We start from the raw sequence: 21,912 nt of genomic DNA, 5'->3' as shown, positions 1-21,912 counted from the left end.
TAGAACGAGACCCTATCTCAAAAAACTAAGCCATTTCTTAAAAAGCTGTAGTAATTGTCTTTTGTACTTACTATTTTGACTCAAATTTATTTCATATTGATCTAATATAACAGCAAATTTCATTTTTTTACCCTTTTTGGATTCTATTTTATTTTTCTGGTTTATCATCTGTAAAAAATTCAAATTCCTCTAATATTCAGAATATTTTGATGCTGCCCCATAAAGAAACTCCCAAGATAAATGGAAGAAATGATTATTTTAAGTATACAATCTTAGTCTTTTTATGTAAGCTATTATTAGTTGCTGCAATCTGGCATCAGCACATGCATGTTTCTTTGTGTTCAAATAATTAAGTTGGGATTCATAAACTTTAGAATAATAATAATAACAATAATAATGTATTTCAGAACAGGAAAAGAAAGAAAAACATGTGGAACCAGGTAACTTTTTAAATTCCTCTGTTCTCACAATTTCATAATATTATTTGATTTGCAATTGAATACTGAATTGCAAGTGAATGACATAAAATGTTGATTTTTTTTCTTTCCTTTTTGATACAGCAAAGTCACCAAAGAAAGAACATTCAGGTGAGTAAGACCACTGTTGCTGGACCCAAATACTGATGTCCAGTGTTTATTAATGCTGTAGCCTCAAACAGGTGGTAAGACAGTGGCAGTAAAAGGCAGGGAATGCTTCCATCTCACAGTATTTTTTTCCAAGTTCTTGACATGGACATAACATCAATGCAGCTTTAGAAAATGAAAGCCAAATAAATGTTACACCCTTGCTCCTCAATATGTGTTCTGTGAACTAGCAGCATCAGGATCACCCAAGAGGTTACTAGAAATGCAGAATTTTTGGCCCCATTCAAGACCTACTGAATCAGAGTCTGCAACTTCACAAGATCCTCAGTGAGTTCATCTGTGCAGTATTTGTGAAGTGTACTGTTTCACAGTTTAGTGTAAAAGCAAAACAAAACAAGAACAAAACACTTTCTGTAAATGCATTATACATTGCTTTGTTTTTATAATGTGGAATAATCACTTCCAGCATATATTATCTCCCTATTCATAATCTTAATAACATTTCCTGAATGTTCAAGGGAGTTGCAGTGAGAGTAAAAGTAGATTTTGCCCTAAATATATTTACATTCTGATAAGAAAAAAAAAATGATTGAGAGTCAAACAACCAGACAAATAAACCTATCAAAAAAAAAAAAAAAACCCTAAAAGTGCAGTCGTTATGGATACCAAATTATTGTTTTGAAGTTTTCTAGCGTTTAACCTGCCCAATTAATCATTTCAAATAAAAATTTCTGAAACCATTTATATTTCCCTCATTTAAAACTATCACCTCTTGATTTTGCCTGGCTAACTCCTACTGAAGGAGCTTCACTGAGTTATTTAGTGTTGTGTGTGTGTGTGTGTGTATAGGTGATCATAACCTCATGTAATACCCATCAGTCATCCTTCCCATTTCATTTTATTTAAATGGAAGTAGCATCTGATCAATCTTATTTAAATAACCATGAAAAAGGCTCAATTGTAGTCCCATCCTGCCACAAACCATGGAAAACTACAGGTTCGAATCCACATTTATTATTCATTTTTAAAGATTATAAAACATCCTGAGACAACCCAAATCTGTTGTGTCTGTCCAATTACCTCCCATAGCATCATTTTCTTACTTTTATAATATTCCATATGCTGTTAAAATCATTATCTTTTCCCTTTTCCACCTTATATAGTCAGAAATAAGAAGAAGCCGACTGTTTTTTCTCTTTATTCCCAGAGCACCTATTGTAGTGCCAGGACACACTGGGCACTAGATGATGGCTTATTGGGTGAAGGAAGAAACACCAAATAGAATAATTACATTTTTATAAATTTTAAAAAATGAAACCTTTAAAATAATTTACAAGATAGAATAATTGCACATTTCAGCATTTCACATTTTCACAGTATTTGACCTTTGGGAAGAAATGTTTTGTCTTCTTTCCAGAGAACACCCTATTGGTTCAGAGTTGCATTTCCTCAAGCATAACACATCTTCTCACTTATGTATGTAATAAGAAACCTAAGGTAGTGCATGCATTATAGAAAGATGGAGAGATATACAGAATGACTATTGGTGTAGCCAATTTTAAAAGTTTTAATAGTTAAATATTACTGTCTAATATTGAACCTGACAAAATAAGATAAATTGCTTGAAATTATTATATATTTATTTTGGTGTGTGATTACAATGAAGCAACTTAGCAGTAATTAGCTGTAGTTCAAAAATTAAAACCTTCAATTTGAATAATTTATCAAGTGAACTCATTCTTTTCACACTATTTTATAGACTTTGAGGAAAATGCATTTGCCTGTATATAAAAAAAATGAGATCTTTGAATAATTAAAAACGGAGAGCAAGATGAATGAGTTTTGAATGAACATTCTGTGTTGGGAGAAGTTGTATGAATAACAAACAATTAAATTCTATAATTCTTGGAATATATTTGGATTATATCAAAAAAATTGCACAGTATTTTATTTTCTGTTTTTCAGATCTTATTTTTGTTTAGCTTCCAATATTATACACACAATCTTTAAACAATTAAAATAACCTTAAAATTATTTTGGAAAGAGATAAGCAGACTTATTATTACTGTTGACCTTATTATTTCTTGTCATTAACAGTTCCAAGTGAAAAACAAGTAAAAGCAAGTATGTTGAACAAAATTTTTAAAGAAGAGCATATTTTAGCAGCTTACTCATTTGAGTTTTCTGCTATAGACTATGCTAGTGCTAATTTTGAGAATGGCTTACCAGCTTTTTGGTGTGATTATTTGTTGTGTTGAATATGCAAAATTACTTATCCCTGCCTTTTCTGTGAATTCATTCTTATTAAAATTTATCTATAGAGCTTTCATTTGTTAATTTGGCCACATCATGACACCTTTACGAAGTGTTATATTTTTATTTCTCATTTTGCAGTATAATAAGTGAATTCTTCAGTACACATCACACTGAATTATCCTAATGATTAATCAGTTGATCAAACCAGTAGGCAACCTAATTTGTCTACCATGAATATCCCATCTCTAACGAAAGGTAGCCCCTCAACATTTTCCTAACCATTGCTCTTGGAATGTCACAATTCCCTTTTAAGCTTTCTATTCTTGGATTGTGAAGTATTAACTCTTAACCATAACATACCCTGGCATTTACAGCAATGGTAGCTTTGACAATATGCTTAGGGAAAAATACTGAGAAACTGTTGATATTTCTTAGTTTGATGAAGTACCTGACTGTTATTAATAAAAGTTATTTTAAGCAAAATGGAAAATATTTTGTTTTAGGAAGAAATATATAAGCTTTGTATATAGGATTTCGGTCAGTCCTCAGTTCTATACATGACATCAATGTGCTTATATATATTTTTGAGAGGTTTGGGGTAAACAAGTACTGGTAATGCTACTAATAGATAAAACAAATGCATATTTTATTTAGTGCTGAGGGGTTTTTGTTTGGTTTTTAAATTTTGTTGTTGTTTTTGTTTTTGTTTTTTTGATGGAGTCTTGCTCTGTCACCAGGCTGGAGTGCAGTGGCATGATCTTGGCTCACTGCAACCTCCGCCTCCTGGGTTCAAGCAATTCTCCTGCCTCAGCCTCCCAAGTAGTTTTTGAGACATATTATATCAGTAGATACATCAGATAACAATTGAAAAATATATTGAGTAGCTTGGTAGGAATGTCTTCTTTTAAAAATTTACAGTTGGAAGTATACACATCGATATTGAGAACTTTGCAAGAGGGGTTTAACATGAATCTAAAATTCCATTTATATTTCCATGAAAAATTTTAGTTAAATGTGCAGCTGATTGGAACTCTGTATTATGGAGTCTTTACTATGCTGATACTTAGTCTGTAGAAATGCATAATCAAGAAAATATATCAAACAAATCTGATAATTTTGTAGCACTGGCAGAGAGCTTTAGATTGAAGATTGCTCTGAAGATGAACATCTTCTTCCTAGAAAAATGTGACATACAGATAAAAATATTCATTTGCAATAAAAAAAATCTGTAAGTTCTGCTATCTATGAAACATACTATCCAATCAGGTTTTGAAGAGATCAGCAATTTTGCAGAAAATTAGCAAATTAGCTTGCCAAATCATCTCAAACCCAATATAAGTTTCATAAGAGTTAATATTCTACTCCCTATACAGTTGAGAGATTTGCACTTGACACGGACATTATCCTTCAACACAAAAATTAATTAGACATAATTCACAAACTGCTTAAATTACTTGGTAACAAGGTGACCAGCCATTTTCCCAACTAAAAATGGATTTTGGCATTGAAGTCATACAGCAGGAGAATTTTTATTCAGCTGCTATAAAGGCTACTTATAAAGTTAATGCCTAAAACAATAATTACGTATCATTACAGATACTCTTGAAAAGCCTTTGAATCATACATGTAGTATGGTGCACATAGTTTTCTGTATATAACCTGCACATTTGGGATATGATTTTACAGTCTGTTAAGTTGTGAGAGCAAGTGAAAGTGATAGAGATAGATTATTTAACATAAATTATGTATTTATGTGATGCAATTCCATAGTATTGAATTTAAAGGGATAGATGAGATTGACAGGGTTAAAGTCAGTCAAAGAAAAAGTAAAAGGGGATTTGTCATTAAGACTGGATTAAAGGAAATAACTGGAAGGTGGATTGAGTTTGTGGTATGGGATTGTTTACTCTAGGTCTGGAGGAAACACCTGAAATCACTGTGGGAAAAATACTGGAGGACATGGACAAGCTTGGGTGGTACATCAAATTCGGACTAGAGCGTATATTAGTCCATTTTCACGCTGCTGATAAAGACATATCCCATACAGGGCAATTTACCAAAGAAAGAGGTTTAATGAACTGACAGCCCCACATGGCCGGGGAGGCCTCACAATAATAATGGAAGACAAGGAGGTTCAAGTCACATCTTACATGGATGGTTGCAGGCAAAAAGAGAGCTTGTGTGGGGAAACTCCCGTTTTTAAAACCATCAGCTCTTGTGAGACTTGTTCACTATCACAAGAACAGCATGGGAAAGTCTTGCCGCCATGATTCAATTACCTCCCACCGGGTCCCTTCCACAACATGTGGGACTTGAAGATGAGATTTAGGTGGGGATACAGCCAAACCATATCATAGAGTCTCATGGTAACATGAGCTTCAAGAAAATGAAAACCTTTCAGATTACTGGTGTGACGCTAAACAAGAGCACTTCATGTTTCCACATCAAAAGTTATGTGTTAGGGTGTGGTTTGGATGAAGAAAGGGTACCTTGGACTAGGCAGGGATGCTGAACCTAGCCTGACAATTTCTGCAAGTCAGCAAAGACTCCTTTATTTATCATAGTGTAAGCAAAAATACCTCAACACACCGAACTGCCCTGCCTGCATTCCCCTTCATGTGCCTCTCCACACGTTGGATAGCAACACAGAGGCTGACAATAAAATCAGTAATTTCCAAGCAGGAAGAGGACCCAACAAGTAGATGTGTAGACTGTAGAGCACTTCATGGCTTTAACACTGTATATATGGTGAATCTTCAAGAAGAAATATAGTAGACATTGTTTGCCAAATATATGTGACCACATCACCCCTTTCTCTTTCAATGACCACATCAAGGATCACTATTTTTCAGGACCTTGGGTAGCACTGTCCCAGGTCACTTTATTCCACCTCAAGGACCTTGGGACTGGGATGATGTATTCCATATGCATGGTCAGCCAGTCAGTGGTCAGTTTGAATTTTGAGAAAAATAACCGCCAAAGCCCAGGATAAGGCCAAATTATAGTCATTTTTAACTCTGGATCTAATAATTGGGCATTTTTCACCCCTTGATTTTATCATTGCACAGATTGGGTGTTATGTTCAGCCACCAGGCCTGACTATGTTTATCTCCTTACCCACACTTCAGTGTCTAAACGTGTGAGTCAGATATCTATCATCAAACCTACTAATGTAAGGATAATTTAGGAGATGTCTGTATGCAGAATTTAAAAGTAAAGTCCCATTGAATTTATTCAGTTATATATATTAGAATAATATTTGGAGACAATTGCTCTTAATAAAATTGCATGTTTTTTTGACTCAGTTTAAGTACTCTAGCATGGGAATGGCAAAAGTATATGGGAAGATCTATAGGCCTGAAACATAATGTTTGATATAAAATGAATTGTCTCTAGATCACATGCTGCATGCCAAGTATAATCTTGGTTGATCTATGATCTTAGTCAGTTAGAACAGTCTTCGTGTACTGTATTGTCCCAGAATAATTATTACCTGCACCTCTTTTCACTTGCTCAGCTTTGTATAATATATTATATAATTACTAATAGTATCACAGCTAGTGCTGCCAGAATATATTCAAAACATCACTCATACAGCACTAGAGTGATGATTTTATGAGGTTTAAGTACCAGGAAAGGTAAGATGTGAGAGACCTGGGGCTGCCTTAGGTGGTAGGGTAAGGCGTGCTTCTTATTTGAAACTATGTATAAAGATGAGGTTGGTGTTCCGAGTGCCAGCCCCAAGCTGAAAAATGCCTTGGTTCAGAGTCAAAGAATGTTCATCGAGATTGACACAAAGAGATCCAAGCTAGATTGATGAGTACTGACAAAAGTAAAATCTAAGTTCAATTAAGAACGGAAGAGATAGGGGAGAAAGGGACAGGATTTCAAATGGGAAACCAGAAATAAATTTTAGTATTATAAAAGTGACATAATGAACACAGCAACATGGCACTATAAAGCATGGCTATTGAGATCAGGACTCTGTATCCTAAGTATTAGTTATAAAGCAGTCCCAGGATATTGTATTATAAAGGGTAGAATGGTATTGGTGTAGATATACATTTTCCAATAGGACAGAAAAAAAGAGACCTAAAATACATCATGCTTGAGTAAAAATCTGACATAAGAAAGAGCAGCCATTTCAGAGAGCCAGAGAGTGGATATATTATTTTTAAATGTTGCTGATATAGCTCATATTCAATACAAAAATATAATTTATTCTTATTTCATACAGTTCTAAAATATCAGTTCCAAATGGTTCAAGAACTTAAATACTAAAGGCAAAACATGGCATTATAGTTTTTTTAACGGTAGGAAAATATATAGTTTCTTGAAATATGGGAGGATTTGAAAAACTAGATGTTCAAAATTCTAGTCATACATTTAATAGCTGACATTTTATTGTATTAGAATTATGAACTTCAATTTATCAATAAATGCCATAAGGAAAGATAACAGACAAGCCACTAACTTGTAAAAGACACTTGTAACATATTTAAATAGCAAGAGATTAATAGCAAAAATAGATGAACAACTCCAAAAATTTTTTTTTTTTTTTTTTTTGAGACAGAGTCTCGCTCTGTCGCCCAGGCTGGAGTGCAGTGGCCGGATCACAGCTCACTGCAAGCTCCGCCTCCCGGGTTTACGCCATTCTCCTGCCTCAGCCTCCTGAGTAGCTGGGACTACAGGCGCCCGCCACCTCGCCCGGCTAGTTTTTTGTATGTTTTAGTAGAGACGGGGTTTCACCGTGTTAGCCAGGATGGTCTCGATCTCCTGACCTCGTGATCCGCCCGTCTCGGCCTCCCAAAGTGCTGGGATTACAGGCTTGAGCCACCGCGCCCGGCCTCCAAAAATTTTTAAAAAGACAAAGACCTTGATAGACGATGGGCAGGAAAAAAAATGGCCACTAGATATAAAACTGCATTAAAAAAAAGAAAATGCAAATGATCTATAAACATATCAAAAGATGTTCAACCTCTAAATACTAATGGAATTGTACTTAAAAGTACAAGATAGTATTTTACATGAGAATAAATTTTCAAAATTAGGGAATAGGCTTATTCTGATGATGGTAGTGATATGGAGCAGAAGAAACTTGCACATATGCTGCTGACATGAATGCAGAATTTGGGGAGAAAACTGTGTCATTTATCTAGGGTACATGTCTAGCAAGTTTGCTTCTATGAAAATTATTGCCAATGTGCAAAAGGAGACACATGTGCAAAAGGAGACCCATGTGTGGGAATGTTCATAGCACAATTATTTAGAAAACATAAAACTGGAAATGACTTAGTGTCCATTGGCAGGAGAATAAATCTGTAGTTTGTAGGCCAAACATTGGAATGCTAGACAGCAGTTAAAATTAATCAACTACAGCTACTCATATCAACATAGTAACATCTCAGAAAATCACACAAATTAAATAATACAGTTTAATTTATATAATGTTATCTCACTAAATATTATAATTTAATTTATATAAAATTATCTTACCTTTATTTAGAGACAAATATATGTAATAAAAACCCATATAGAAAAATAAGGAAATAATTATTACAAAATATAGGACAACTGTAACTTTGAGATAGAGAGAGAAAGTTGCAGTGCTAGTAGGACAAGTAAGAGGTTTCAAAGGCCTTGACGCTATTCTATGACTTAGGTGTGCAGGAGGTTCAAAGGGGAACATTCTTTATTGCTGTTCATTAGAATGTGCACAAATGTTATATGCCTTCTATTTATATATATTTCATAATAAGACAGGTTTAAAAAATAGAGAGTGAGAGGATAGAAGTAGTGACATTGAGTGCAGCAGCTCTGTGCAGAGAGATGAGGTTGCTGAAAATGTCATATAGAATTGAAGGATGTGGTTGTCTGTGGCTCTAAAGAGTGACATGAGACATTGTGAAAGAATTAGTGAAGGAGAAAACTGATGAGGGAGCTGATCGAAGCAATATTGGCAAGAACAAAGGCCTTGACTTGGCAAAAGGAGATGGAATCCAGAAAAAAATATGGAAGGATTGGTGCTCTAAAGGGGCAGGAACTGATCACCTTTTGGAACTGGAAAGAAAAATGTATGAGTATGTGCTGGTGAGGTAGTGAAACAGTGATGGAGTTTAGTCTGCCCCTATTTTCTCTATGAATTTCTCAACAGCAGCTTACTTCTATGTTGTAGGATGCTTATGGAGGGAAAAGAATAATTGAAACATTTGTTAAGAGTGTGAGAAAGCAAGTTTATTGGGTCTGTGGTAATATTGCTGGCCAGTGCTAAGTGATCTCATAAATGTGATCCACATTTGAAGTGTGGTCTGCTGCAGAGTGGGGGTCTTCCTTCAGCTTCGATGACTGCTCAGGTATATTTGGTGTTTTGGCAGACATAGTGGGTTGATTTGTGCCTCCCACCAAAAGATGTGTTGAAACTCTACCCTGGTGAATGTGACCTGACTTTGAAATAGAGTCTTCACAGATGTACTCAAGTTAAGATGAGGTCATGCTGGATTAGGGTGGGCCCCCAATCTGATGCCTGGTATCCTTATAAGAAGAGGAAATTTGGGACACACAGAGGCGTATAGAAGACTGCCACATGAACATAAAAGTAGAAATTGCAGTGATGCAGCTTCAAGCCAAGGAATGCCAAGGGTTCCTGGCAACCAGCAGACTCTAGGAGGAGGCAAGGAAGGATTCTTCCCAAGATCTTTTAGAGGGAGCTTTCTAGGGTCCTGCCAACACCTGAATTTTGGACTTCTAGCCTCTAAAACTGTGGAAAAATACATTTGTTTTGTATTTATCTACCCAACAGTTTTAAGGCAGTCCTAGGAAATTAATACAGCAGATGAATACAACAACAGAAAATACGTGAGCGATTTAACTATGGCTCATTTATGCATAAGCTTGGTAAGAAGTAAAGTGAGGATATGAGGAAAATCTTGAAAAATGAGAAAGTGGCAAGAACAAGGAATGAAAGTATTAATGGGATCAGATACTGTATAATGGAAGTTCTTGAGCAAGTGAGCTCAAGAAAAAAGAAAAAAATGGTGCCAAAGAACAGAATTTTTAAACTCAAAGTTCTGGCAGTAAAGGAAAATTCTGAGAGTACTAATACAGTTGGAAATTACCAGAGAAGTGGGGTTTCTAGTTTTCTGAATTGAGGAGGCCAAGGAGGTTAGAGATCATGTAGTTGTATGAATTATGTATAACAGTGATCCCCAACCCTGGCAAAATGTTAGAGTATGTTGGAAATCTTAAAAATATACTCAGGGCTCACACCAGACTCATTAACTGAGAATCTCAAAGCTCTGTTACCCACCCCAGATATCTGAAACTCACAGGCTTAGGAAAATCTCCCCAGTTTATTCTAAGGTACAGACAGGGTTAAGAATGATTCTTAATAATATTCATAGTAGTAGTAGAGAAGATGGTAACTATGTGCAAAAATAATCATTGAATGTCAGGATAGGCCACAAGACTGGTTGATGACAACAATGAAGAGAAGTAGAGACTGGTGCAACCTGATAGCATGTGCCTCAAAAGAACTGGGGTTTGGAGGAAGCAAGGAGATAATTATGAAGAGTAATGAGAAACAAAGAGGATATAAATAGGCATTACTTCTATATACCTTGGTATGTGGAAGATGGAAAAACAAACATTCCCCATTTTAGCAGACTACCGTTAGGAGGGGATACAGTGGCCTTAGTGAGCTAGGATTTGGTTAAAGGAAGAAAGTAAAATGAACATTCTGAGAAGAGGCTGAAGATACAGGAGTGAGGCTGCTGATGGACAGAGGACACAGAGGAAGGGCTTTGGAAGTAGGTCAGCTTCTAGGAGAAAAACAGAGTCAAATGGACTCTGTTTTCTGCTAGAAGGCTGAAACTCATAATAGTAACTAAGATAAGTAATGAGGGGGCTCACAGTAGGATTAGTCTTGACTGATTCATAGGGGAAATTTGGTAGTTTCCAAAGTGTGGTCCAAATCAGGAGCCTAAGCGTCCCCTGGGAACTGGTTAGAAATGCATGTTCTCAGAATGTGCCTCCGACATGTTGAATCAGACCTTTTGCGCTCAGCATCTGTTTCAATAGCCCTCCAGCGTGAACCTGATGCATGCTTAAGTTTAAGAACCATTGATCTAAAGTCTTTACCTGGAAGGTATAAAACAGCTAGGGGTCTGTTCAGTCTTGAAGCTCAGGGTATTGAGATAGCTTGAAGAAGAGGTTATTTATGTCACTTCTTGCCTGAGTTTAAATTGTGACTCTTGGGGCATTTATCATTGTGAAATTAAAACCTGAAAGTGACATGAAGATCTCCTTCTGATGTCCGATGTCTCTCAAAAGCCAGGGTTTTGTGGCACAGAGAGGATGAGGGGTATAAAGTCTCGCCTTGTTTGATTTGGTGGTTCTCACAGAGTCGGTGCTGAGTATATATGGGTGAAGGCTGATACATATAAATACCAATAAGAATAAAAATAAGAATATATATGACCAAGGAGAATAACCTCAACTAATCAAAAGTTTATAAAATGAGTAAATAAGACTTTGTGAAAATTCATGAGCTTATTATTATTATTATTATTTTATTTTGCTGTGGACTAGAGAAAACTCTGACTTTAACTAGCTTTGATTTGTGGTCCAATATTCTGTCCTAGCACCAACATTTCAGATTATGACTTCAGGGCAGCTCTCATGTCTTCCACTCTTAGTATTTAGAGAAACCAAAAGAGCATTTTTTTTCTTATTTTTATTCTTTGTCTCTCTTGAAGAAATATTCAAATGAAATTTTCTATAATATTATAGCTATTATTTTACAATGTAAAACTAATTCATTAAGGTCAAATATTGTTTGCTTGCAATCAGTGTTAAACAACTTTTAATTAAAAGCAGACTCAATCATAATTAAAAGCTAAACAAAGAAGCCCTTTTAAATGCTCTTCCCTATAATTCATATGTAACTTAAAATTTGTAGACTACGGCCAGGCGTGGTGGCTCATGCCTGTAATCCCAGCTCTTTGGGAGGCCGAGGCAGGCAGATCACCTGAGGTCAGGAGTTCGAGACCAGCCTGGCCAACACGGTGAAACCCCGTCTCTACTAAAAATACAATAATTAGCCGGGCATGGTGGCGGACGGTTGTAGTCCCAGCTACTGGGGAGGCTAGGGCAGGGGAATTGCTTGAACCTGGGAGGGAGAGGTTTCAATGAGTCAGAATCACGCCACTGCACTCCAGCCTGGGCAACAAGAGTGAATCTCCATTAAAAAAAAAAAAAAAAGGGTAGACTAATAAATTAGTGTCCCATTGTATTGAATGTGGCCTTAATTTTAAGAACCATTGATCTAAAGTCTATGGAATAGGCCACCTTCTTTTATGGTCACTACCTACATTTTTAAGATAATAGAGTTGCACCTTGGAAGAGAATTTCTTTATTGCTATTTAAGGAAGTTTATTAATTGATAAAAACATATAAGCACTTTGTATTTTGGCCTTCTCTACAGCTTGCTTTGCTGTCGTGTGCAACAGCAAATACAAAAGATACATTTTATCTTTAGTTTTATTCTCAATAGTATAAGATATGAATTTGGCATTACTAATATCCACTTCTCATTCCTTTAATATCTGAACTTGCAGAAACTGAACGAGTCAAAGAGGAGGTTGGTGCTGTTTCAAGTAAAAAAGGTAAATGCAGCTTAAAGATAAAGATGTCATGACTATAACTTATTTCTGCTAAGGTTTCTAGCAATGTGTTGTTTTGTGCTTAGAGAAGAGCTCTATTTATTGATTTTACTAGTTTGTTGATATACAAACAAACCTATTTTGCACAAGATTTTATCGTTACTGTTCTAAAGCAAAAACGTGTTGTTCCTTTAGGACCATAAATTAAAGCTAGTTATGCTAGTCAAATTGCAAGTTCATTTTGAAAAATTATAGAAATGTAACTGTTTAAACTCCATGGGATCCGCATCATCTGGAGAGCATTCGAGTGCAATATACTGCCTTAAGAGATTAGAAATCGAATAAATGAAACTTTAACTAAAAGTACTCACATGAACAAAATTCACTTTGTTCAAGAATGGTATAAAAATATGAAATGTATTATGTGAGATGCTGACTTGGAGACATTTCGCTTTAAGAAATACTTTGGGAAGTCTGAAATGAAATCAGTAATGTAGCCAATGTCTTTGGAAGTATAGCAAGAGACAATTTAATAAGCCTGTCCTCAAAATACACTTATGCATACACACACACAAACCTACACACATACCCTGACACACACACCCCACTAAAACCACGTAACATGTTCTCCTAAAAGACTGTTTTATCGCACATGCTTTATAAAGAAACATATAACAGGATTGTAGGGAACTATAAAATATATATGGCACATATTCACACACTCAATCCCAAACAATGTATACATGAATATAGGAATGTAACTTAATATCTAATATTAAATTTGTTTATTGATAAATACAATATAAATTAATGTTATTATATAAATTAATTTATTGATTTTTTATATATACATATATCTCTATGGGAAAGCAACAAAGATTATATAGTGAATTCTTTAAGAAAAATATGAACTGTATTTGAAGGTAATAATTAGAGGTAATTAAGTTATTGATATTAATAGATGCTCTCTTTCAAATACAACTCTATTGTTCTGAATTTACAGTAGAGATAAAATTTGTTTCCTAGTCATCTCTTTTTCTTATAATCTAATATTTGTGATGTCCAATTTTAACTAGGTGATCATGATACATCTTTCATCGACATCATTTGTACTATAAATGGCAGAGTAATTTATTTATCAGAAGTTCTTATTATGTGGTGTCATATTCTGGAATCGACGTTGCTCATTGGTATTAGGTGAAATGTGGGTTAAACTTGTTTGCTTCAAGAAGAGTAACTGTAGTAACAAGAAAAAACTGAGTCTTAATATAGAGTCAGAGAAAATCACTAACCTAGACATAGATGCAGAGTTCATGGGCCCAGTAAGTGGACTTAAGGCCACGACACTGATTTATGTTGAAAGAAGAACAGAAGTGTGGCCAACTTATGTTCAAAATTTAGACAAGGCTAAAAGCAACAAATGTCCAAACAGCAGAAGATAGGTTTCTTTTGTAGTAAGATTTTATTTTTATTTTATTATTAGTATTTTTTTTTTTTTTATTTTTTGAGACAGAGTCTTGCTCTGTCACCAGGCTGGAGTGCAGTGGCTCACTGCAAACTCTGCCTCCCAGGTTCAAGCAATTCTCCTGCCTCAGCCTCCTGAGTAGCTAGGATCACAGGCACGCACCATCACGCCCAGCTAATATTTGTATTTTTAGTAGAGACAGAGTTTCACCATGTTGGCCAGGGTGATCTCAATCTCTTAACATTGTAATCTGCTCGCCTCAGCCTCTCAAAGTGTTGGAATTACAGGAGTGAGCCACCATGCCCAGCTGGAATTAGATTTTATATTCAGAGCTTTAGTGAATCCATGTCGTGGAAGACAGTTTGGAGACATAGTTACGAAGCAAAGATTGAACTCCTAGTAGCTGATCTGTAGACTCTACGCTCTGGAGCCTGGATATTGTTAGAAGAAAACCCTTGGCCAAATTATATTTAACAGTGTTTAATTGAGCAAAAAATGGTTCATGAATTGGGCAGCTTCCTGAGCTAGAGTAGGCTCAGAGAAACTTCAGCATAGCCCCATCGTGGAAGGATTTATGCACAGAAAAAGGAACATAACATACAGAAAAAGAAAGTGAGATACAGAAACAGCTAGATTGGTTACAGCTTGACGTTTGCTTTTTTTGGACACAGTTTGAACAACTGGTCCCCTTTGGTTGGCCAAAACTTGGTGATTAGCACAAGAGTAGATTACAGCCTGTTTCTACCTCCATTTGGGTTCACTATGTACAGAGAAACCTCTAGGTCAAACGCAAAATAAGGAGGCAACTTCATACTAGGCTTGATTGAACAGTATTTAGGGTAGAAATACAAGCTCACATAGTATGGGCTTCAATCAGGACAAATTGGAGTTAGCAGAGAGACAGAACTGAAATTGAACCATCAATTAGTGAACTCACCAAGAGTCCTCAACCGAAAGTGCTCACTGAATTTATAGAGTATGGCCAAACATTTTGGTTGGGGTTAAGTAGACTTGCTTGTCAGGCTTGGAGGGAAGTGAAAGAAAATAAATTATCTATCTATTCACACACATTGTTAACATCAACTACTTTGCTTCTAGTTGATCATAGATATTATACCCCAATTCTCAATTTAAATATAATTCTACATACTGAGTTTATTTTCAACCACAGAATGAACAGAAGTAAATGTTCTTTTCAAAGTGACATAACTGTTTTAAAACTCATGAAGGATTTTACCAATTTGACAAATAACAAACAAAAATCAAAGGAGACTTTTCTCATTTGTCAAGTAACTTGTTCATCTCCTACCTCTCACCAACAATCGTCTGTGCATGAAAAAATATATTGTTTTCATCACATATTTACTACCCAGTCCCCAAATTCTACAATACTTAGCATACTTTACAGCTTGTCCACCTCTAGCCTTTCACATGTAAGTAGAAAAAGAAAGTAATTTTTTTTTGGTTTTTAAGGTATTAAAAAATTGTTCTAAATCGAGGCTTTACTCATTTTGTAAGTGTTTTAAAGTTCTTGAAGATGAAGAATAATATTTTAAGGTGTTAACTGTAATATGTCTATTTATATGTAGCATAAATTGTCTTATCTGAAGCCTACTTTTAAGTCATATTTTATTTGGAGATATATTGTATTTTATCATTAATATAATATCAGTTTGCTAATTTATTTTGATTTTCACCTTGCAGTTTTCTAATCATTTTCATATTTACTCACCATATATTTATGGGTTATATATTATATGAAAAATCAAGAAAAATTTTAAATGTTAATATTGTTCTTGAGTTATTTAAAATACTAAAAATATGTGAATCTTTATTAAGTCACTAAGTTGGCCTGAAGTTTTACCATCAATGAAAGTTTTTTGTATTACCATATTTCAAGGTTGAAAGCCATCAGGCTAGAGATATAAATACAGGTGAAGTTCTACCCGAAGTTTAAAAATTAATTTTACCTGGGGAATAAACAATGTTTAGGGCATAAGATGACTTTAGAGTTAAGCCCTAAATAAGAGATGGGGTTTTGCTATGTAAATGAGTTAGAAAAAAAGTGTCCTGGGCATAGATTTCAGAGCAAGGCAAAGTGATACAAATTTGTAGTATGCATATGAGGAACAGCAGTAATCTCAAGACCATTGTAGGAATTAATATAACCTGGGCTAAGAATACAGTAAAAGGGCCTTATTTTAAAATTGGACTTGATTCCATGGGCAATTAGGGAGGTGGTGAAAAAATTGTAAGTATATAAATAACACTCAAACATATGCTTTAGGAAGAGTAACTCATAAAGGAAAATATTGAAATAGGCAGATTAGGAAGATTCTCAACAATGTAGTGACGTGTATTAGGACCTGGACTAGGGCATTAGTTATGAGATTGGAAGGGAGAGAAATTACGTTAGCACTAATAAAGAAGTAGATTCAGTGGAATTTCATAACTGATGATAAGCTTTGGGAGGGAAGAAAATAAAAATAATTTAATGACAATAGCGTTCTTCAGACTGGCTGCTAGAAGAATATTGTTAATATTCTTAATAACAGTGAAAAAGAAAAGCGAAATAATTTGGAGAGGAAAGACAAGATTAATTTTAGATAAATTTAAGTCAAAGTGCTAGTAGCACATGAAGGTAGCATCACATAGGTAGTTCTGGAAGTAAAACTCGAGCTCCAGACAACCATAGGCTGGAGATGTATACATGGATGCCCTTTGCGTGGAGGTAATTGAGCTTGTCGCAGTGAGATAAGGTAACACTTATATTCGCATTTGTTTGGGGAAAGAACAAGGAGAAATATAAAAGCAGACTAAAATAACTTCAGTAACTGCAGAAAAAAAAAAAAACTTTCAATAGAAAGGTGGTGGTCATGGGATTTGTCAGGTACATAATATATTAATAATTTTCAATACAGAATTCTCAGAGGAGTGACACTCAAAAAACCAAAAGAGTGACAAATTGAATGAGGAAAGAGGGAGTGAAGTATATGAGAAATGATGATGAAGATAGTTGGCTGGAAATAAAAAATAGGATAGTAGCTGGTGTTTTTATTTAACCTATATCCATCTCTCTCTCTTTTTTTTTTCTATTATACTTTAAGTTCTGGGGTACCTGTGCAGAACATGCAGTTTTATTACGTGGGTGTATATGTGCCATGGTGGTTTGCTGAACCCATCAACCTGTCATCTACATTAGGTGTTTCTCCTAATGCTATCCCTCCCTTTGTCCCCCACCCACTGAGAGGCCCTGGCATGTGATGTTCCCCTCGCTGTGTCCATATGTTCTCACTGTTAAACTCCCACTTATGAGTGAGAACATGAGGTGTTTGGTTTTCTGTTCCTGTGTTAGTTTGCTGAGAATGATGATTTCCACCTTCATCCATGTCTCTGCAAAGGACATGAACTCATCTTTTTTCTTATGGCTGCATAGTATTCCATGGTGTTCAACCATTGTGGAAGACAGTGTGGCAATTCCTCAAGGATCTAGAACGAGAAATACCATTTGACCTAGCAATCCCATTACTGGATATATATACCTAAAGGATTATAAACCATTCTACTATAAAGACACATGCACACATACGTTTATTGCGGCACTATTCACAATAGCAAAGACTTGAAACCAAACCAAATGCCCATCAATGATAGACTGGATAAAGAAAATGTGGCACATATCCATCTCTCTTTTAGTCTCAGAGGTAGTGTTTCTCCTTCTTTTCAAGACCAGTTTCTCCAGTTTTTCCTTCAAAATCAGTTATCCATCCCATTTTCTGGCATCCTCCTCTTTCTTGTTACTGGCATTGTTCCTCATCTTGGAAATGTTTTTTCCCTGATTTAAAATTATTTCTTTTCCTTGATTTACATCTTTTTCTCTCTCTCTGTCTCTCTATCATTTTATCTCCTTCCCATGTTAGCCAGCTTTCTGAATGCTGGAGTCCTAGCGCTGTCTCTGGCCTTCCACAAAGACTAAGCTCCTGCCCCTGCCATGCCACTGAAGCCCCAGCCAGCGCTGAAGACATCATCATTGCTAAGCCAACAGAACCCTTCCATCCTCATGTTACTAGATTTCTCATTGCATTTATTACTTTGTCTCTTCTCCAAACTTCTCTGTTGTTGGGTTACCGTGACAGTATAGTCTGCTGGTTCTCTCCATATGGCTGGCCTTTATTTCTGGCTTCTTTGTGTTTTTTCTTTCATCTGTTGCCTGGTAATTGTTGGTGTTCCTCATAATTCATTATTAATCCTCTGAACTTCTCATTCTGTATCATTTTCTTTTGAGATACATCCGCTTTCAAAGTTGAAACTGCCCTATATCATGAAGTATTTTCAATCCTGTGTCCCCATCTCAGAGTTTTTTATGAATTTCAGGCTCGTATGTTCAACTGCCCAATAAATACCTTCAAATTCACCTTCACAATAGCTAATGCATGCTGGGCTTAATACCTAGGTGATAGGTTGATAGGTGCAGCAAACTACCATAGCACACGTTTACATATGTAACAAACCTGCACTTCCTGCACTTGTACCCCGGAACTTTAAATAAAACTATCAATTTAAAAAAAAAATTCCCCTTCACGGCCAGACGCAGTGGCTCATGCCTATAATCCCAGCACTTTGGGAGGCTGAGGCGGGCGGATCACGAGATCAGGAGATCGAGACCATCCTGGCTAATAACGGTGAAACCTCGTCTCTACTAAAAATACAAAAAATTTAGCCAGGTGTGGTGGCGGGCACCTGTAGTCCCAGCTACTTGGGAGGCTGAGGCAGGAGAATGGCGTGAACCCAGGAGGTGGAGCTTGCAGTGAACCAAGATCACACCACTGCACTCCAGCCTGGGCGACAGAGCAAGACTCCATCTCAAAAAAAAAAAAAAAATTCCCTTCACATTCAACCTTTCTTAATCTAACTCCTCATTTTCTCTTTCCGACTTACTCTTTCTGTTTCTTGAGCATATTTTCTCTTATTTGTAGCCATTACTACCATACTAATTCAAGGCTTCAGTGTCTTCTACCAGAACAATTGAAATAACCTCATACTGCCCTGATGTTTTTATTTTTATTCCACTAATATTCATGTAGTAGAACATCCCAATAGCCACAATAATTCAGTAAAACCACAAAACTGAATAAACCACTTAAAATTTAATACTCTGTTCTCCAGTTTTCCATAAACTAAAATCCAAGCTTGTTAAAATGGCATATAGCATGCCTCCAGAACTGGCTCCTATATCCTTTCCAACTTCATCTTTAGACATGCCTTGTTTTCTATGCTACAATAATCCCATAATGCTATGTTCATAATTCCGAGTATGTTAGAAGACTGTAGGAAGATTATAGCAGGAAGTGATAGCCTTGTGAACAGATTAAGTAGTTAACATCACCTGAGAATTGATGAGAAACCTCTCTTTCCTCTTTCCACTATAATATATATCTGGAGACCAAATTGATGCAATATTTTTTCCTTCATAATTAGTGATTTATTCCAATGTTTCAGTCAATGACCTCTCCAGGCAGTACCTGTAAAATCTGAATAGATCCTGGACAGTTCTTATATTTCTGGAAGTGTCTTATATCTTTGGAAATAATAGTTCATCATGCTACAGCTGTAGGTCTACCTCTCGGAAGTAATATGTGTCATATGAGAGACATTTCAAACCACTGCACAATATTTTCTTACCACTTCTCACTTCCTCACCACTATTCTAGCATACTTCTCCTCCAGATAAGTCTCACTTCTCCTTTAAAACTACCTACTATGCTGGGCATGGTGGCTCTCGCCTGTAATCCCGTGCTTTGGGTGGCCGAGGCAGGTGGATCACCTGAGGTCAGGAGTTCAAGACCAGCCTGACCAACATGGTGAAACCCTGTCTCTACCAAAATAATGATGATGATGATGATAATAATAATAATAATAATAATAATAATAATAATAATAAAATAAGTAAATACAAAAAATTAGCCAGGCATGGTGGCAGGCACCTGTAATCCTAGCTACTTGGGAGGCTGAGGTAGGAGAATCGCTTGAACCCAGGAAGCAGAGGTTGCAGTGAGCCAAGATTGTGCCATTGCACTCCAGCCTGGGCAACAAGAGCAAAACTCTATTAAAAAAAAAAAAAAAAAAAAAAAAAAAAAAACCTGCTAATACTGCTAATAAGGGGCATACATAAGAGCCTCCATGGGTGATATGGGGAAAAAAAGGAGGGATGTCAACTGTTTTGGAGAATTATGTGCTGAAGGAAAATTGTAGGGAAGAACAGTGAAATAAAAGCCTGAAACTACGTAAAACCAACGTCCCAGCTCCCAATTTAGCTCAAGAATAGCCCTAATCTGGGCATTACATTCCAAGTGTGTTAGCTGCTTTGTTTCCTTTTCATTAATTTTGATTTCTGAAGTAGTGAAATACTAATCTACCTTTTTTAAGTGAGCTTCTACAAATGTAGAAAAAAGAGAATTTCTTCACTCAGCACTAAAGGATATTCCAGATATCTTGTGGTATAGAAAGAGAAATTGATGACGGTCTTCTTTTGACTCCAGGCAGTTAAAAAAATTCACTTACTTAGATGGGCTGTTTATTTCTAATGTTTGCTCTTCATAGAATTAGAATTAATGAATTTTACATTAGAACCAGAAATGAAAGGATAAACATTTTATGTGAAATGTCATCTTCTCTGTATAGATAATCAGCATTTCCAGTGATCTTTTGTGGGCAACAAAAAACATAGTACTTTAAAGGACTAGCTTCCTCTATTTAATATGTGTGCCAGGAATTATGAACCTATCATTGGAAAGAAAATTTGGTTTTTATAGGTAAGTCACATTTCAGTTGTTTTCTGAGAGACATTTACTGTTCAGGGGATTCAATTAAAATGACTAAAAAACACATGTTTCCTAAACATACTTATAATGATTATTCTGAATAAAAGAATTATGAATAGGAATACCTACCTATGTGGCTCTATTACAGTTACAAATGGTCAACATTTTATTTCCATGTTGATTTGAGACAGAACATTCATAGAATAGACTCAGACACCACACATCTTACTAGCCTCTTATAGCGTACATTGTAAAATGTAGCTCTAATTTGGCTTTCAAAGGTTTCTGCATTTGGTCCTATTCTCTGTTTTTAGACTATCCCTTATCTCCTCTCTGGAAATTCTCTGCTCCAACTACACTCCTCTAGGAACATCTAAGTCTTTCCCACTCCTTTGCTTTTCCTCATGTATCATTGGCTACACTTAAAATCTCCTTTTCCAGGAAAACCACTAACATTGAAACTGATCTCTTTTCTCTCTCAACTGAAAATATTTATTATCAAGACATATCTTTTGTCAAGTGATACATCTAATCACAGAACAAATCTATATTAATTAATTATGTTAGGAACAATGCTAGGTGCTATGGTAAATGTAAGTAATACGTTTCTAAGTATTCTATAAGTCAAAGAAAAAAAGTGGAATTTTGGAGATCTAATGAACAAATGTATGATAAAATTTATATGCTTTTAGAAACATTCATCAGAAAAGAAAAAAGGATGAATAACAGATAGCTAAGAAGTCAATATTTTTTAATTCATAAAATTAAACCCAAGGAAAGTAGAAGGAAGAGAAATAAATGAAAGAGCAGAAGCTATTAATTTAGAAATCAAGTAGTACAACAGGAAAAGTCAAAATATTATCAATGAAATACAATAAAAATTGTGAATGCTTATGAAAATATATTAAGAAAAAAGAGAAGGTACAAAATATCAGTATCAGAAATAAAAAGGGATCATCATTACAGATTCTATAGATAATAAGCAAATAAAAAGATTTTCTAATACACTAAAACATTTTAATAAAATTAAAATTTTAAATATATAATTGTAATTCTGTTCCCCTCCCTCAATTTTAGCCAGATGGTTTCACTGGTGATTTATTTCAAACATTTAAGAAAAAATTAGC

At 35.4% G+C, this 21,912-nt stretch overlaps 1 protein-coding gene across 1 annotated transcript in view; it reads left to right on the top strand.

The window, feature by feature from the left end:
- TRDN (triadin) overlaps positions 1-21,912 on the top strand; it is a 410,542-nt gene that overhangs the window by 244,347 nt on the left and 144,283 nt on the right. The window contains exons 17-20 of the mRNA XM_026455003.2: positions 408-440; positions 561-587; positions 2,682-2,708; positions 12,455-12,502. Of these exons, the coding sequence (XP_026310788.1) occupies positions 408-440; positions 561-587; positions 2,682-2,708; positions 12,455-12,502 (135 nt within the window). The remainder of the gene's footprint in view (positions 1-407; positions 441-560; positions 588-2,681; positions 2,709-12,454; positions 12,503-21,912) is intronic.

The sequence above is a fragment of the Piliocolobus tephrosceles genome, chromosome 5 (assembly GCF_002776525.5).
Source record: "Piliocolobus tephrosceles isolate RC106 chromosome 5, ASM277652v3, whole genome shotgun sequence".
NCBI lineage: Eukaryota > Metazoa > Chordata > Mammalia > Primates > Cercopithecidae > Piliocolobus > Piliocolobus tephrosceles.
The sequence above is the reverse complement of the archived record's forward strand: the minus strand, read 5'-3'. Positions and strand labels throughout refer to the sequence as shown.